This window comes from Pseudonaja textilis, chromosome 4, assembly GCF_049901715.1.
Source record: "Pseudonaja textilis isolate UNSWEBS1 chromosome 4, rPseTex1.2, whole genome shotgun sequence".
NCBI lineage: Eukaryota > Metazoa > Chordata > Lepidosauria > Squamata > Elapidae > Pseudonaja > Pseudonaja textilis.
Window position 1 is genome coordinate 24,120,788 of NC_141993.1, and position 19,288 is coordinate 24,140,075.

Sequence of the window (19,288 nt, forward strand, 5' to 3'; positions counted from 1 at the left end):
GTATACTACTGCAGGCAAGAATATCTCAGAAGAAATGGAGTAGCCCTCATAGTCAATAAAAGAGTAGGAAAAGTACTACTGGGATACAATCCCCAAAATGACGGAATGATCTCAGTTTGAATCCAAAGCAAACCATTCAACATCAGAGTTGTCCAACCACTAACCACTGGTGCTGAAGAGGATGAAGTTGACCAGTACTATGAAGCCCTACAACACCTTCTAGAATTAACACCAAAAAATGATGTCCTTATCATCATGGGGGATTCGAATGCTAAAGTGGGAAGCCCAAAGATAACCAGAATAACGGGCAAGTTTGGCCTTGGAGCACAAAATGAAGCAGGGCCCAGGCTGGTAAAATTTTGTCAAGAGAATATGATGGTCATAGCAAACATTCTTTTCCAACAACCCAAGAGACGACTCTGCACATGGACATCACCAGGCAGTCAACACAGAAATCAGATTGACTATGTGCTCTGCAGCCAAAGATAGAGAAGCTCTATACAGTCAGTAAAACAAGACCAGGATCTGAGCGTGGCTCAGATCCTGAGCTGCAAAATTTGCAAAATTTAGGCTTAAATTGAAGAAAGTAGGGAAAAGCACTAGGCCACTAAGGTATGAACTAAATTAAATCCCTAATGAATATACAGTAGAGGTGACATTTAAGGAATTAGATCTGATAGAGTGTCTGAAGAACTATGGACGGAGGTTCACAACATTGTACAAGAGGTAGCAACTAAAACCATACCAAAGAAAAAGAAATAGAAGAAAGCAAAATGACTGACTGACGAAGCTTTCAAATAGCTCAGGAAAAAGGGGAAGTGGAAAACAAAGGAGAAAGAGAAAGAAACACCCAATTGAATGCAAAATTCCAGAAAATAGCTAGAAGAGATAAGAATGCCTTCTTAAATGAACAGTGCAAAGAAATAGAAGAAAACAATAGAATTGGGAGGACCAGAGATCTCTGCAAGAAAATTGGAGATATGAAGAAAATGTTTCATGCAAAAATGATAAAGGACCAAAATGACAGGGACCTACTGTAACAGAGGCAAAAGAGATTAAGAAGAGGTAGCAAAAGAACTATACAAGAATGAGCTTAACATCCCTGATAACCACAATGAGGTGGTCACTGACCTCAAGCCAGACTTCCTGGAATATGAAGTCAAATGAGCCTTAGGAAGTCTGAGCAACAACAAAGCTACTGGAGGTGACAGTATTCCAGCTGAGCTATTCAAAATCTTAAAAGATAATGCAGTAAAAGTGCTCCACTCGATTTGCCAGCAATAGTGGTCACGGGATTGGATAAGGTCAGTTTATGTTCCAATTCCAAAGAAGGGCAATGCCAAAGTAAGTTCAAACTACTGCACCATTGCACTCATTTCACAAAGTTATGCTCAAAACGCAACAAACTAGGCTCCAGCAGTATGTGGGCTGAGAACTATCAGAAGTACAGGCAGGATTTTGAAGAGGCAGAGGAACTAGAGATCAAATTGCCAACGTATGCTGGATCATGGAGAAAGCTAGGGAATTCCAGAAAAACATCTACTTTTGCTCACAATGACTTAGCCTTTGATTGTGTGGATCACAACAAATTGTGTCAAGTTCTTAAAGAGATGGGAGTACCAGACCATCTTATTTGTCTCTTGAAAAACCTATATGCGGGTCAAGAAGCAACAGTGAGAACTGGACACAGAACCATTGATTGGTTCAGAAGTGAGAATGGAGTTCAGCAAGGCTGTATACCGTCACCCTGCCTATTTAACTTATATGCAGAGCACATCGGGGTGGGATTCTCAGTTTGGCCCAGTTTGGTTGAAAGGTATTACCTTTCCACCCCCCACTGATCAGCTGTTTTTGTGCGATTTAGATTAGCTAGAAAGCAGAAAATAGTCGGATTTCTTGCTTTCTAGCTAACCTTAATCGTGCAGCACGGCTGATTCCCCCCACCCCCCGATGTTGTACTGCTTCGCCCAGGAGGCACAGCACCCCCCCCACCCCATTTTTGCTCCCAGGAGGCTTCCCTGAGGCCCAGTAGGCAAAAGAAGACCCCAGCCCCCCCAGTCACATGACGACCTAGCCACATCCACCAAGCCAAACCAGTAGATAAAAAATTTGCATCCCACCTCTGGAGCACATCATAAGAAAGACGGGGCTAGATGAATCACAAGTTGGAATTAAGATTGCCAGGAGAAATTTTAACAACCTCAGATATGATACCACTAATGGCAGAAAGTGAAGAGGAATTAAAGAGCTTGATGCAAGTGAAGGAGGAGAGTGCAAATGTTGGCTTGAAACTCAACATTTAAAAAAGTATCCAGCCCTCTCAATTTTTGGCAAATAGATGGGGAAGAAATGGAGGTAGTGACAGATTTTATTTACCTGGGCTCCAAGATCACCATAGATGGGGAGTACAGCCAAGAAGTTAAAAAATGCTTGCTCCTGGGGAGGAAAGCTATGGCAAATCTAGACAGCAGAAACATCACTCTGCCAACCAAAATGCATATACTCAAGGCTATGGTTTTCCCAGTTGCAAAGTATGGCTGTGAAATTTGGACCATAAGGAAGGCTGAGTGCCAAAGAACTGAGGCTTTTACACTATAGAATTGGAGAAGACTCCTGTGAGTCCCTTGGACTGCAAGGTGATCAAACTGGTCAGTCCTAGAGGAGATCAACCCTGACTGCTCTTTAGAAGGCCAGATCCTGAAAATGAAACTCAAATAGTTTGGCCACCTAATGAGAAGAAATATATCATGCCCTTGATGGAGACTGACTCTGAGGGACAGGAGGAACAGCCAACAGAGTGTGGAAGTGTGGCTCCAGAGGTTGTGGAGGAAGCTGGGGAAGGGCAGAGGCTGGATGAGCAGTCAGAGGAGGACCCGGGTCCATCCCCTATCCATCCTAGGGCACACAGGGAGGAGAGGATAAGGGAGAGATGTGGTCTCCTCGGGAGGAGAGGGCCTTGATCCTCTTCACGGGCTGCAGCTGTGACAACTGAATAAAAGTATGGACCTGCGTACTGGCGAACGCTGGAATCAAAGTGTGTAAATATTTCTAGTGTATAGTTTCTCTCTGAGTTTGGCGTCCTTCCCAGTGTGTGTTATCTGTGGACATCCTTCGGCCCTTATCTTTCCTGGTTTGTGTTGCTTTTTTGCCTTCTTCATGTAACTGTTTGTGTGGGAGCTTTTTGTTTTCCATCAAAGATATTTGGAACATGGAAGCAAAGTGAAGGAATAAAAGAGGCTTCACCTGTTTTCTGTGACTGTGTTTGCTTTGTATCCCACCCTGGGTCATCACACTTACTGGAGAAGAGCCTAATGCTGGGAATGATTGAGGGCAAAAGAAGAAGGGGATGACAGAGAATGAGGTGGCTGGATGGAGTCACTGAAGCAGTCAGTGTCAGCTTAAATGGACTCCAGATGAAGGTAGAGGACAGGAAGGCCTAGAGGAATGTTGTCCATGGGCTCACAATGGGTCAGACACAACTTCCACAACTAACAACAATAAATGATTTCGAATTCTATCTTTGGCATGAACCCAACCTGGTGCTCTTGGACTAATCAGTCTCTTTTATTCCTAGAATATAGGCAAACAGCAAACTACGTCTAAAATCTTTCCAAGTAAACTTCAGGGACTTGTCTAGACAGTTGCTTGGAATTACTTGAAGGGACCAAAAAATAAAATAATGAGATAATTAAAATTAAAAATATAGAACTAGGGATGTGTTCTGGACTAGCAGGCTCGTAGCCTGCAAATCTGATTGGCCCGCTGAAAGCCGATCGTGATTGGTCGCCATAGACTGATGCGATTGGTCAGTAAATGGGCTGCCGTGACTGGCCCTGCCAAAAGCGGCAAACTCAAATCGCCTTCATTGGCTGCCTAGCTGCAGCCAGCCCTATAAAAGGGGCTGCTGTGGCTGGGTTTAGTTGCTCAGATCTGAAGTCACAAAGAGCTTTAGTTACTGTCTGAGTCTTGCCTCCGTTCTTGAACCGTCCTCCCAGATATAACCCTGGCGACGAGGATGGGATGCGGAGGCAACAGAAGCTATTAAAATGAGCTAGCTGAAGGAGCACGTGGCTGACAGAGTGCAACGACGGCGACATGGCCAGCAGTGCTATACCACCCGCACCATTCGATCCAGCTAGCGAAGATTGGGACTCATACATGGACAGATTTCAAATGTTCCTGGAGTCCAACAACTTCAAAGATGCCACGCCCAGCAAGAAACGAGCCGTTTTTCTAACCCATTGTGGACCAGCCGTTTTTAAGATGGCTAAAGCCTTAGCCAAGCCAGCTGAAGTTAAGACCATGGATTGGGACACCCTTGCTCCCATCCTGCGCAACCATTATGCCCCAGCCATGCCAACTCTCATTCGCAGGCATGATTTCTATCAGAGGGACCAACGTGAAGGTGAGAGCGTTGGGGATTTTGTGGCAGACCTGAGGAACCTGGGTGGCTTGTGTGGCTTCGCCAACCTTGAGGAAGCCATGAGAGATCGCATCGTCCTTGGCCTCAGAGACCCAACCACTCAGAGCAAGATCATGGCCAAGGGAGACATCGCACTTGCAGATGCCACAGCAGACGCCACAGCAGCCAAAGCCACTCATAAATCGGCAGCACGAATGCGTCGAACCAGTGGGACCAACCGCCAACCCACCAATGATGCTGGGAAACCTCCAGACAAGTACACATCAACCACCCATCACGAAGACGTCGAGTCATCCTCAGACAGCAAGGAAGAAGTCCACAGGCTCCGGTCAGAACGTGAGCAACGGGACCAGCGGGTCGCAAAGCCAACTACCAATGCGCCGGATGCGGGGAAACCATCCCGATCCGAATGCAGATTCTTAGATGCCATATGCCGTTTTGCAGAAACGGGACACATCGCGAAGGTATGCAAAAACAAGAGAAATTCCAGCCCCAGACGGAGAGGGAGCAGCCCAAAGAGAAACGATGGCAATGCCACCATGCAGAGGGACCGTCCTAGTAACCAGTGGAACCGGTACAGCAGACCCCGAAGGTTTAACAACGCCCCCAGACGAGAGGAGGCTCATCAAACCATCATCATCGGCCACGCTTCATCACTTGACGCTAAAAAGATCCGAGTAGATGTCACGATTGAAAACAAACCGTGCAACATGGAAGTCGACTCTGGGTCATCACTATCCATGGTATCCTGGAGAACACTCAAGCAGCTAGTCCCCAACATCCGATGCCAAGACCTCAGTAGTCAGAGAATCATACTAAAAGACTACCAAGGCAACCGGATTCCAGTCGCAGGTACCCGCCATGTGCAGGTCTCGTTCAAGGGACATAAGGCAATTCTACCACTCACCGTCGTAGACCAAGATCGGCCAAGTCTATTGGGTCTTCAGTGGTTCACGCCATTAGGAATCGGAGTGGCTGGGATCCATCACACTGAAGACAATGACTGAGAGGCGGCTCTCATCCACGATTTCCGAGAAGTGTTCAACGAAAGCCTAGGCAAGTACAAGGGGTCCCCCATTTCATTTAATCTTCGCCCCGACATAGCACCCATTCGTCTAAAGCCACGCCGAGTTCCCTTTGCTCTTAAATCCAAAATTGACGAGCAACTGGACAAATTAATTGCGCAAGGCGTGTTAGAACCTATTGACCATGCCCGATGGGAGACACCAATCGTCACCCCCATAAAACCTGACGGGTCCATAAGAATCTGCGGTGACTACAAGGCCACCCTCAATCACGTGCTACAGCAGTGCGCCTACCCAGTGCCAGTTGTTCAACATCTCTTGCATTCACTTGGGGGTGGCAAAATATTCGCAAAATTAGATCTGGCCCAAGCGTATCAACAGCTACCAGTTGATCCTGAGACTGCAGAAGCCCAAACTATAGTCACACATCGTGGAGCATTCAAATGCAACAGACTCCAGTTTGGTGTATGCGTAGCCCCAGGCATCTTTCAAAGCCTGATGGAGAGACTATTACAAGGGATAAAAGGAGTCGTGCCCTATTTTGATGACGTATTAATAGCAGCACCCACAAAAAACCAATTAGGAAAACGTCTCAGAACGGTCCTACAGAGGTTCAAAAACACTGGCCTCAAGGTTAAGAAGGAAAAGTGCCAGCTTTGCACAGAAAGGGTGGAGTTTCTTGGCTACCTTCTTGACAAGCAGGGAATCCACCCCACAGAAAAAATATTGGCAGCTATCAAAAACGCACCAAGACCTAAAAACAAAACCGACCTCCAAGCCTTCCTGGAACTTATTAACTTTTATAACATCTTCCTACCCCAGAAGGCGACTGTTGCTGAGCCCCTTCATAGACTACTCGATAAAAGGGCATCTTGGAATTGGGGACGTTGGGAGGAACACGCCTTCCAGCAACTAAAAGACCTCCTTACCTCAAAGGCAGTACTAATTCAGTATAACAAGACACTACCTTTGACTGTCACGTGTGACGCCTCACCATTTGGGGTAGGGGCCATCCTGAGCCACATCCTACCAAACGGCTCAGAAGCACCAATTGCATTTTTTTCATGAATTCTATCAAAAACAGAAAGAACCTATAGCCAATTAGATAAGGAAGCCCTTGCTATTGTCTCTGCAATAAAACGTTTTCATGAATATGTTTATGGGAGACCGTTTTCTATTATAACGGATCATAAGCCACTACTTGGGATCCTGGCGGGCGACAAACCACACATTCTCTCCCCCAGAATGACGCGATGGTCGGAATTTCTCACTGCCTACGACTATCAATTAAAGTACCGCCCGGGGAAATCTATTCCCCATGCAGATGCCTTAAGCCGCTCACCGCTACCCAAGCCACAGGAAGACCCAGCTCCCACACTCCCTGTACTGCAAATAGAGACAGTGCCATCACCTCCACTAACAGCACAAGACGTCGCGTTGGAAACCAAAAGAGACTCTTGTTTGGCATGAGTTCTTGGCTGGATGGAGAGGGGATGGCCAGATTACGACACCAAGGAAATGTTTAAGCCGTTTAAAAACAGACAAACTGAACTTTTTTCACAAAAAGGGTGCGTTTTGTGGGGAGACCGAGTTGTTGTACCAACTAAGTTACAAAAAAGGGTCTTGCAAATGCTACACGATGGACACCCAGGCATTGTACGCATGAAAGCACAGGCAAGAAGTTACGCCTGGTGGCCAGGTATAGATAAACAAATCGAAACCTGGGTCACCTCTTGTAACAAATGCCAGGAAAACCACTCAGCTCCACCTAAAGCCCCACCAACAGAATGGGAAACACCCAGGGGTCCTTGGTCTCGCATTCATATTGACTTTGCGGGACCTACGAGAGGCCACACCGTCTTAATAACTGTTGATGCCTACTCAAACTGGCTTGAGGTCAATAAAATGAAAGCAACCACTACGGAGGCGGTCATTAAAAAACTGAACAGACTCTTCACCACACACGGGTTACCAGATGTCCTGGTCTCTGACAATGGGCCCCAATTTACTGCCTTAGCCTTTGAACAGTATTTAGGGGAACGGGGCATCCGACACGCACTCACATCGCCAGCTCATCCTGTGGCGAATGGCTGGGCTAAACGAATGGTTCAGTTTACAAAAAAACTCTACAGAAAATGGATCAAGGCAACATCCACGACAAAGTCACTAGAATGCTGCTCCTACAACACATCACACCAAACAGCACGACCAACAAGTGCCCAGCTGAACTCCTGATGGCCAGGAAACTCAGATTGCCTCTAGATCATTTGCACCCTGCCTACACCCCAGAAAAGCCCCTGGGTTCCAGCAGCAAGCACCGTGTTTTCAAGGTAGGAGACCTTGTCTTCACAAAAAAATTTTCTTTGGATTCCTGCCCAGGTAACTCAAGTTACGGGCCCCTGCTCCTACCATCTACTCACCACTGATGGCAGACCATGGAAACGCCATATTGACCAACTGCGCTCCAGACTAACCACATCTTCCAACCCTGACCCTAACTTTGACACTGGGGGGGAGGGGAAGCAGTGAACTCAGAATTAGAACCAACACCTGTCTATTCCGAGCTATCACCAAGATCACCGCACCATGGTTGGCAACACTCACCAGCTACAACTGAGACTCGACAGTCGAACACTTCGCCAGGAAGCAGCATCCAGGCAGGTTCAGCGAGCCCCGGGAGCCAGAACAGTAACAGCGAGGCTGAGGACTTCATCACCCCGGAGGCACCAGAGGAGAGCCCTGACCATGACACCAGTTCACCGTTCCCGCTTGATCCAGCAAGCAGTCCATCTGAACCCGGGTTTGAACAGGGTCAAGTGGAAGTGCGTAAGTCAGGCAGACAGGTGCGAAGACCTGCTTACCTGCGAGACTATATTACTCCACCCCTTAAACGGAACTGAGACGGGAGGAGTGTTCTGGACTAGCAGGCTCGTAGCCTGAAAATCTGATTGGCCCGCTGAAAGCCGATCGTGATTGGTCGCCATAGACTGATGCGATTGGTCAGTAAACGGGCTGCCGCGATTGGCCCTGCCAAGAGCGGCAAACTCAAATCGCCTTTATTGGCTGCCTAGCCTCAGCCAGCCCTATAAAAGGGGCTGCTGTGGCTGGGTTTAGTTGCTCAGATCTGAAGTCACAAATAAAGAGCTTTAGTTACTGTCTGAGTCTTGCCTCCGTTCTTGAACCATCCTCCCAGATATAACAGGATGAAAGGATTTCATTCTACTAAGGTTATTCCAATTTACTCCTTGAAATAATATATAATATATTTACAGCCCTCGCTAAGTGATTTACAGCTGTAAATATTGAATTTTTATTTAAAAAAAGAGTAACTTTTACCCAAAATCAGGCAAAGCAGGCAGATTGAGTTGCTCACAGAATCATTCAGTGATCTATCTATCTGCCATCAACTAGCTCAGTCTCTCAAATTTACTTGCCATGAGTCTGCACTGAATTTGCTTGCAAGCAAACCTTCAGTCCTAAGGGAGGTTTGGCTGTACTCAAAAGTAGAGCCAAAGATCTAAAGACTAGCTAGAAAGCAAGAAATCCAACCATTTCCTGCTTCCTAGCTAATCTAAATTTCCCAGCACAGCAGAACAGCTGATGGTTGGAAAAAGGAAAAATAGCAATTTAACAGGCAAGTTTGCCAGGTAAGTAGTGAGGTGGGCGAGGAGAGTTCCCATGGGCCATGTGGGTGGTGCAGCCTTGTGTTTCTGCACAGTCTGGATTTATTGCTTTGGGGGGGATGCTCTGGGGGTGAGATTTCTCTGTGGCCCACCAAAATTTCCTCGCGGCCTACTAGTTGGTGACCACTGGTTTACAGAGTCAGCATATTGCCCCCAACAATCTGGGTCCTCATTTTATCCACCTTGGAAGGATGGAAGGCTGAGTCAACCTTGAGCCTGGTGGGATTCAAACTGTCAAATTGCAGGCAGCCACTAGTCAGCAGAAGTAGCCTGCAGTACTGCACTATAACCACTGTGCCACTGCAGCTCTTTTTATCATTTTAACTTTTTACTATTTAACATTATCTGGGAGAGATATAATGATGGAAGCCACTTTCAAAGGAACCAGTGCTATTCATTTTCCAGTGGGCAGGAAGAACATTTGTCTTATGTTTGCTTTTCCTGGCTTTAAAGGAAGTCTGAAACATTGCCTTACTCAGTGAACTGGCTATTTCCAATATTAATCTAAACCAGGACCTGGGCTGAGGGCATTAATCTGGTAATATTAATCTGGTAATACTAGTTCAACAAGGTCTGTAGTCTTGCAGCCTATTATCTTCTCCTAAGATTTCCAACCAACTTATCTTGATTTCCCTCTTCTAAAATCTTTCTTACACTTGCACGAATATCTTTATGGCTTATTACCCTGTGATCCTTTCCATGTGATCAGCTGAGCTACTTTCTCAGCAAGATGACGTGGGCTGGCATTTATAAAGTAATGTGCTCACTTTGTTTCTTCCTAGTTTTCATGAGATGGGATACTATGACATTCCAGCAGTCATAAACTTTATCCTGAACAAAACCAAACAGCAGCAGCTTTATTATGTGGGCCACTCAGAAGGCACAACTGCTGGTAAGTTGGCAAATCTATGAGCAGGGAGGAATGGGTGAAATTACTACAGTCCATGCATTGCAATTGTGCATCTTGCAATATACAATTAGACGATACATCTCTCCTGGCAAATAGTTGATGGAGGAGGCCAAGTCAGGAAGAATTGAACAAATCAACTTCTGAATTCCTATTTATCATGAGCCACTTTCAAATGCTTGGCTCATCTAACCCAGCCCTTCCTCTTAAGAATTTTCAGCAATTAGCCTTTCCAAAATCTACACAAAGATAAACTAGGACCAGGGGTGGGATATGACAGGGTTAAGTACCAGTTTGGGATTTATGAGCTTCCCTGCCCGCTGTGAGCCCCGCACCTGTTAATCGTCATTAGCACGCTGCTGTGCCAAGAAGCAGCCTTTAAAACAGCTCTCTTTTCTTGTTTTTTTTTAACTGCAGCTGTGCCTCATTTGGCAGCTGAAGTTGAAAAATCAGGAAACAAAGATCAGGTAAGAGCCTGGGTGGGCAGGTGGGCAAAAACATCAGAAGACATAGAACTGCTGCTCTTCAGAGCTACCGATTCTGCAGAGGTGGACAGAACCGGTAGAAACACACCCCTGCCTGCGACTTTTGCATGTAAACAATGTGTTCTAGCATGAAGGGATATTCTTTTTTTTTTTGTAAATTTTATTGGTTTTTAAAAACAAACACAAACAAACAAAACATAAAAACATTAAACTATCTTCCATAGATATACAAACAGTGTGCCGGTTGGTTTACAAATCGTTTTGTGCATCCATTTCATAGTCTTCAATTACAGTTACATTACATAAAAGCTCACACTATCAATCAAAAACTAAATATCCTAGTATCATTATTAATCAGTCATTTGACTATAGTTTTATTCATTCGTATTTTACGAGATAACCATAATTTACTTAGTTTATTTTATAACAGTTCATATTATCATCCCAAATCTATCCTAAAATCATTTCGTAGATATAATAAGAAAGAAGTACATCTTTATATATTTATTATTTTCTAAAAATCTACATATTTCATTACTGTATTTTATTATCTAACCATTGATAGAAAAGGTCCCAAATTTTATAAAATTGTTTATCCTCTTGTTCTCTAATTTCAAATGTCAATCTACTCATTTCAGCACATTCCAATATTTTCTTAATGATTTCCTCCTGCGATGGTATTTTCTCATTTTTCCAGTTTTTAGCAAATACAATCCTAGCCTCTGTTAATACATTTACAATCAGGTACCTCAAATCTTTGCTATATTTTTCAGGTAAAATTCCCAATAAAAATATCTCTGGTTTCAAATCTATATGTTTTTTTGTCATTTTTTTCCAACCACATGTAGATTTTAGTCCAGTATTTTTTAGCATCCGCACAAGTCCACCACATATGGTAATGTGAGCCAGGTGTCTGATGACATTTCCAACATTTTTCGGATTTATTCTTGAACATTCTTGCTATTCTTGTCGAGGGAAAATGCCACCTGTAAAACATCTTATACAGATTTTCTTTATAAGCTGTTGACATAGTCATTCTATAATTTTAGCATGAAGTGATATTCTTGTGTTTCAGCAATTTTCTTCTGGTTGATCAATGAAGGCACCTGAATCATGTAAGGCATCCTCCCATTGTGAACATGCGAACAGGAAATAGATATTTCTCACTCTTCTGTATCTCACTCTCCTCATGCAGTCCAGCTGTTTGATGGCAAACCGAAGATGCAATCTCTTCCATGCATTGTGTATGGAATGCACAATTACTATATACCCTGCAGATATACAGGAGGAGGAAGAAAAACAATACAGTAGCTGTTTAACGTAAAACTTTACTTTCTTCAGGTTTCATCTCATTCTCTTCTTGGCCAGAACTGGCTGAAAAAATCAAAGTTTTTTTTGGAATGGGACCTATAGCCACACTAACATATGCTACAACTCCAGTATTAAAAATCTGGGTGTATCCTCCACTGTTACAGGTAAGTACCTATGTTGATGTATAATCCATTCAAGTGCCATATTCCAAAGAAAGGTACACTAAGTAATGAAAGCTATCAGTAGGTGTAGCTTAAAAAGGAGGGCTCTTCTGATATTGATTTTTAAGAAAAGGAGGCATGAATAGCACCCCGCTCCCAAAACCTGGTTGGGAGGGCTTTGCACAGATTTGTCTGATGCACCAACTGCAGCCTTTCCTGGATCAGGAGGCTTTGCTCATGGTCATCCTGGAGCCTAAGACATACGATGAGGAATGGTTGCAGGAATTGGGCATGGCCAATTACTACCAGTTCTGTGGGCATAGCTTGATGGGTGTGGCATGGCTTGTTGGGTGTGGCTTGTTGGGCATGGCAGGGGAAGGATACCGCAAAATCCCCATTCCTTCCCCACTCCTGAGGGAAAGTTACTGTAAAATCTCCCTTCCCTTCCCATCCCACTAACCTGCTTTCCAGCTCTGTTCTCCTGTACAGGGCAACAAAAGAAGACCCAGCCGATCAGCTGGGAGGCAGAGAATAGATGGAGAATAGTCAGAGGTGGTATTTGCTGGTTCTCTGAACTACTCAAAATTTCTGCTACCAGTTCTCCAGAACAGGTCAGAACATGCTGAATACCACCCCTGTTATGCCATGCATTTATAAAGTGGTTGTTTCATTCCACTTCATAACCACTTCATAAACCTACCTTCTGCCAGGTCACTTAGAGTCCCTTCCTTTAAACACTGCTATTAGAGGGGAGCTAGGAAGTGGGCAATACCTGTCCCAGGAAATGCTTCACTGCCTAAAGTTCAAGGGTCACTCTTTTAGCCTTCCATAAGGCTGTAAAGTCCTGCCTCCCCAGCTTTGAGAGAAGATTAGATAATGGGACATTAACCTGAGTTGCACCAGTTTTTATATTTTCACTGGTTGTGTTTTATAGGTTTTAACAAGATTTTTTTTTAACCACTGGGAGCCACCAGAGTTGGCTGAAAGTTATAAAAATAAAATAAAAATAAGAAAATAAAATAATCATATAAAATAAGAAAATAAAGTAATAAAAACTTCATAACTGACCCCAGTTTGTTTTAAGGAAAAAAAATCATTAAATTTATTATATGGTATGTGAAGATTATTAAATTAACTATATTTCATGAATATAGTTTTAATCAAAAATAGCCTAAATTAAACCAACTTTTGTGTTTTTTTTCTTATCCGCCTTTTGGAATTTCAAGTCTCATGTACTGTGCAAAGAACCACTTTGTGTATTCCTGAACTAAGCAGTTTCTGTTTAAATTTATGGCAGGAGAGAAGGCTAGGGTTGACAACAGAGGTGGGATTGGAGTGATATTTGATCAGTACCAGTTAATTAATGAATAAATTAATTAATATATTTCAGACACTGTATTGCTGCAGAAGAATTTTCAGCGCTCCTACTTTCATCAGAAAACTAAGCGCTCTGTTTTGTAATTTCCAACCTAAATTCTGCGAACTAGTTATGTCTTTTATAGCTGGTTCTAATACTCCCAATGTCAACATGGTATGTATAAAAGAAAACTGGGTCAGGCTTGGTTTCTATTAAATATGTAATGCCAGTTGCAAAATAACACTTTTTCTTAGGTTAAGGCAAAATATGGCCCACAAGCCAAACCTCACTTGCTTTTATATGGCCTTTGAGCTAAGCATGGATGAGCGGGTGGGCAGCAGATCAGAAAGCCCAAGACTCAGGTGAGCTTCTAGAGCTTGGAGCAAAGCCAAGGGATATAAGAGATATAAGAGTAGAAAATTCTGGGTGGCAGTGGCCTATCTGTTCATCCCTTGCCAAGCCAACATTGTCCAATGCCCGATGTAACCTGCTAGCCGCTAACATGGAGGCAAAGGGAAGGGGATAGAATCTGGCCATTTATAAAAAAAGAAGGTTTGCTAACCCTTAGATTAAAGTCTTTTTAAAAAAATTTTTAAAGAAGGCAAAGTTGAGATTTACTATTAACCTTTGCATTTCAAGATTTCCTAGAAGAAAGAACCAACTTTGTGCAAAAGTTTTAGGACACAAGGTGTAACTGTATTCATTATACTGGAACTGAGAACTTTCCAAGTTGTTTTTAGCAAATGCCATGCCAATAAAACTGAAGAATAAGGCACCATGATTTTTCCAAAAACTAATGGCTTGTATTAAAAACTCAGCAAACTAAAATGACAATTGTTTGAAAACTAAAAATACAAAGCACATAAATTGCATTCTGAGCTGGTCCTTTATCTTTCCGGTTAGTTGTAGGATAACAAATGGCTCTAGTCATGCAAAAAAAAAATGATGTATGTGCACTCAACTTCAAAATGTACAAAGTAACTATATAGCAAAGGAATAAGTTAACTCCAGATGAATTATGAAAATTAAATCTACTGCACTGCACATTACGAGAAAGTATCCTGGATTGGGGATGTTCATCAATTGTATTAAGTCTATTTGTGAATGTAAATAGACCCACACATTTACAACCAGCCTTTACTGAATTTTTGTTACATGGTAGATGAAAATAATTCAGGAATTATGATGAATAATTGTTTTATTTCAGTCTCGTATAGACATGTACATAGCACATTGTCCTGCTGGGACATCGGCACAAAATATTCTTCATTGGAAACAGGTAGGTTTTGTACCATAGATTCAATTCAGTTCTAACCATACATAAAAGAGATCTGTTAATCATTATAGTATATATGGGTTTCTTCTTACTAATTCTGGATGCAGTAGAGCGATGTGTGAATTTATTAAACATTTCAAGCACCAGTGACTATCGTAAATTAAAGACAACCCATCAAGCAAATATATTTAAGTATATGATCGATAAATTCCCTTGTTACAATAAAATTATACCTAAGGTGAACCATTCATGATCATCTCATGACAGAAATGGGAAAACAAATTGAATACCTAAAACTATACAATCCACAGAGGCATTTAAGGTTTAAAGGTTTTTTTAAATTAAAAATTTAATTTAAAGTAAAAAATCTGGTTAAGAAGAAGAGCACTAGGACAGAGAAGGCAACCTAGAATTGTAAGGTTTGTGACATTACCCAAAACTGCCTCTTTGGGGGCTAATAATCTGAGGCTTGTAATATCTAGAATTACACTGAGCTCATTCAGCATATGATGTTAGCATACAACTTTTCTGTTTATGCTGCAATCTTTATCATTTATATCACAAGTCTCCAGGTTAAGACTGTCCTGGTTTAAAGAGGAACTGTAGTTAAGAACGGGCTTGCTATATTGGTTGCTTACAATGGTTCAATTTCATTACACATTATTATTTATATAGTATTTTAAAATAAACCTGTTCTGGGTTATGTACAAATGAGAGCTAATGACATATATAGAAGTATGTCACTCACCCAGAACTTCAGTCTTAGACACCAAGCCAAGTTTTAAAGGTCTTGCAAAAGATCACCATGGATGGGACCAATCCAGCCCACAGCTGATGGTATCCAGAGCACAGTGGTGGGATTCAATTTTTTTTACTAACGGTTCTGTGGGTGTGGCTTGGTGGCAGTGGTGGGATTCAAATAATTTAACAACTAGTTCTCTGCCCTAATGATTTCTTTCAACAACCAGTTCACCAAATTGCTCAGAAAGTTAACAATCGGTTCTCCCAAAGTGGTGCGAACTGGCTGAATCCCATCACTGCTTGGTGGGTGTGGCAGGGGAAGGATACTGTAAAATCCCCATTCTCTCCCCACCCCACTAACCTGCTTTCCAGCTCCATTCTCCTGTGCAGGACAACAAAAGAAGACCCAGCTGATCAGCTGGGACTTAGGAGGCAGAGAATAGATCGGGGTGGGGCCAGTCAGAGGTGGTATTTGCCGGTTCTGTGAACTACTCAAAATTTCTGCTACCGGTTCTCCAGAACTGGTCAGAACCTGCTGAAGACCACTACTCCCAGAGCAGCCCTCCTGCTATATGGGATGAATAGAGACCACTGGGGAGAGAAGGTCCCATAGATAACTCAGTCCCAAACCATGAAGAATTTTAAAGGAGACACCCAGCATCCTGAGTTGCATCTGGAAGCCAATGTACCTTGTATAGCAGTGGTGTCATGTTATCGAAATGACTGGTAATTCTTTTATTCAGTTCTTGTAATTACTATTCATTTTAGCTCCATAACGTAAAGGTGTTTCAAGCATATGACTATGGCACTAAGAAAAAGAATATGGAGAAATATAACCAGGTATGAAAATAAAACAGTTTTCCTGTGAAATATTCATTTGCTGTTCCTCCTTTGTAGCTTTTAGATCAGAATGCTTTCCCTCTTGGATGTGTTGTAGCTGGGTAGAATTTTGTTGTGTACCTTGTTTCAAATTTTTCAGGCTGAGGTTGAGCAAAGTAAGAAAAGTGTCATCAAAGTGATTGTAAGTGTAGAAAAATATTTCTTGCCCTTCCTGATCTGAAGACAGTCCACACCTAAATTAAACACTGCCTAGCCAAGCCATTTAGCAATGGAAATAGAAATAGCTGTCAGCTTTGGAAGCCATACTGAGATTCGATGCTTCCACGCTGCAACAAGCCTGAGAAAGTGGGAGGGGGTAGATTCAGTTGAGTAGCTCTAAGTAGACAAAATAAAATTCTTGTGTTAGCTCAAGGTCATTGAATATGGCGCAGGATGAAATAAGGATCTTACTTTTGGACAGATCATGATTGAGCCATGTGATGTGATGACGGCCCAGGGGGCATGGATTTGTAGTTTGGGAAATTGTAGGAAGCCTGGAAATTTTCAGATTTGGGATTCCACAGATGTGCCAGTTACTATCCTAATAAAGGTATTTTTGAGATAGGGTTGTCTCAGAGTTATTGGATAGAACGGAGGTTTGCTGGAACACTGACAATAGCATTTATTTATTTAATTTATATTTCCATCTATTTGCCCATGGCGACTCGAGGCAGCTTACAGAATATAAAACCATATTTAAATTTTAAAAAAAACAATAAAACTAACAAAAAGAATCAAATAAATTAATAAAGTACAATAGAACAAAATCTGAAAATAAATAAATAAACAAAATTATCCCCCAACTCCCAACCCCAGCCCCAATGACAGTAGATCACACAAGCTGTTTAATGGGCTCCATCCCACTCTGGGTTCCCCAGGCCCTCTAGCAGAACCAAGTCTTCAGTGCCTTCTGGAATAGAGGGGGCCATTTTAATCTCTGGGGGAATGGTATTCCAGAGAGAGGGAGACACCATGGAGAAGACCCTTCTTCTGGGTCCCACCAGGTGTATCTCCCTCAGGGATGGGACCCGCAACATTCCCTGCTTCCTCGCTCTAATGGGTTGGGGAGATGTAACCTGCAAGAGACGGTCCCTCAGATAACTTGGTCCCAAGCCATGAAGGGCTTTAAAGGTGACAACCAGCACCTTGAATTGCATCCAGAAGCAAATTGGCAAGCAATGCAGCTCCCGCAGGAGAGGTGAAACATGTGCACACCAGGGTCTGCACAAAACCATGCAAGCCACTGCATTTTGCACCAACTGAATCTACCGAATGTTCTTCAAAGGCAGCCCCATGGAGAGCACATTGCAATAATCAAGATGGGAAGTGACTAGGGCATGAGTAACTGTGAGTAGGGACCATTGGTCCAGGAAAGGTGCACAACCTGATGCACAACTGGCAGTTGCACAAAAGCCCTTCTGGCCATGACAATTTAGATTTATATACCATGCTAAAGGGCTTTACAGACTCTCTGGGTGGTTGAAAACATGGAAGCATTATTTTCACATTGCCCACAACAATCTGGGTCTTTGTTTTACCAACTTCAGAAAGATGGAACTCTGAGTCATCCTTGAGCCCCATCAGGTTCAAACTTCAGGCTGTGGGTAGAGTTTGCCTACGATTCTGCACTTTAACCACTGTACCATCACTGTACCTTTACAACTGCAATTGCATCAAATGACTAATTTAAGCTAGTATGTGTTGAGGTAATTCCCCTTTAGGAGAATGAGTGCATACAGGGAGACATATTTGAGAGAAGTGTTTGAATAATACACACAGAGCACACAGATACACTGTACAGTAAATGTAGGTTTTTACTTCCAGAAAGGTTTAAGCAAAGTCCAAAATAGGCAGTCCAAAGTCATTCACAGGTAAAATCAGTCAGTTTTCAATCCAGGGAAAATCCAAATATCAAATTCCAGTGTCAAAAACAGTTCAGTATCAGACTTACATTAAATCCAGTAATATCAGTCAATTAGAAGAAATGGAGCAACGGCAATATTTTCCAACAGAAGGAAACAGAGATACACTTACACTCTCTTCTGAGACTCAGACTAAACAAACCAGGTTTCTGGCTCCATCTTATGGCTGTTTGAGAAACCACACCCAATTGCATTTTTTGCAATCTCTTAAAGACATAGTACTAAAATGTTTATCCTGGTTTATATATTTCTAACCCAAATACCTGTTAGGTGACTTATATTCCTAACAGTATGTTCTCTTTTGGACCAATGGCAGAATGTTCTTCCTTTCTGGGCCTCTGAACTAATCAGCTATGTATTGAAGAGAAACATCAGAATTAAAAAAAAACATATAATCCACACACACACATACCCTTCACTTTCATCACAGATTTAGTGTTTGCACTGAATTCCTATTAGTCTGCTTGCTCACCAACTGTTTTTAAAGTGGCAATTTGCAATGTCTTCCTTCAGTTTTTGACTAATTATTCAGATTTGTTGCTTTTCTTCCCAGATGACTCCTCCTGTATACAAGATAGAAGATATAAAAATACCTGTTGCACTCTGGTCTGGTGGAAACGACTTATTTGCGAACATAACAGATGTCGAGGCATTAATAGCACGACTTAGTAATGTCATATATCACCAACATGTTCCTGAATGGCAACATCTAGATTACATTTGGGGACTTGATGCAACTGAGGTTATGTACATGCGTATCATTGAGATAATGAAAAGATATCCATGATTCCTCAGCAATGATGTACATAGAAAGCATGTTGTATGATGACAATTTAAAAACACACCTTGAAGTCTTAATGCAGCTGAATTGATTAATTAGTTGAATAAATATTTGCAACTTGACTTAACACTATTTCTCCAAATAGCATTTACATTAACAAATCACTTCTTCAAACTGTTCCCATCTCCTCTGAATTCTTTATCTTATTACTCTACACTTGAGAAACAAATTAAATTCTCATACACAATCAGTATAGATACTATACTATTGAGTAGTGAAGCTTTCTATAGAAATTGTGTCTATTATTACATGCCTTGCTTGGTTGTATATAAAATAT

At 42.4% G+C, this 19,288-nt stretch overlaps 1 protein-coding gene across 1 annotated transcript in view; it reads left to right on the forward strand.

The window, feature by feature from the left end:
- The window catches only part of LOC113442759 (lysosomal acid lipase/cholesteryl ester hydrolase-like), a 38,468-nt gene extending 19,511 nt beyond the window's left edge, over positions 1 to 18,957 (forward strand). The window contains exons 4-9 of the mRNA XM_087932201.1: positions 9,914 to 10,023; positions 11,865 to 11,998; positions 13,386 to 13,526; positions 14,560 to 14,631; positions 16,138 to 16,209; positions 18,724 to 18,957. Coding sequence (XP_087788327.1) covers positions 9,914 to 10,023; positions 11,865 to 11,998; positions 13,386 to 13,526; positions 14,560 to 14,631; positions 16,138 to 16,209; positions 18,724 to 18,957 — 763 coding nt within the window. The remainder of the gene's footprint in view (positions 1 to 9,913; positions 10,024 to 11,864; positions 11,999 to 13,385; positions 13,527 to 14,559; positions 14,632 to 16,137; positions 16,210 to 18,723) is intronic.
- The last annotated feature ends 331 nt before the right edge of the window (positions 18,958 to 19,288 follow it).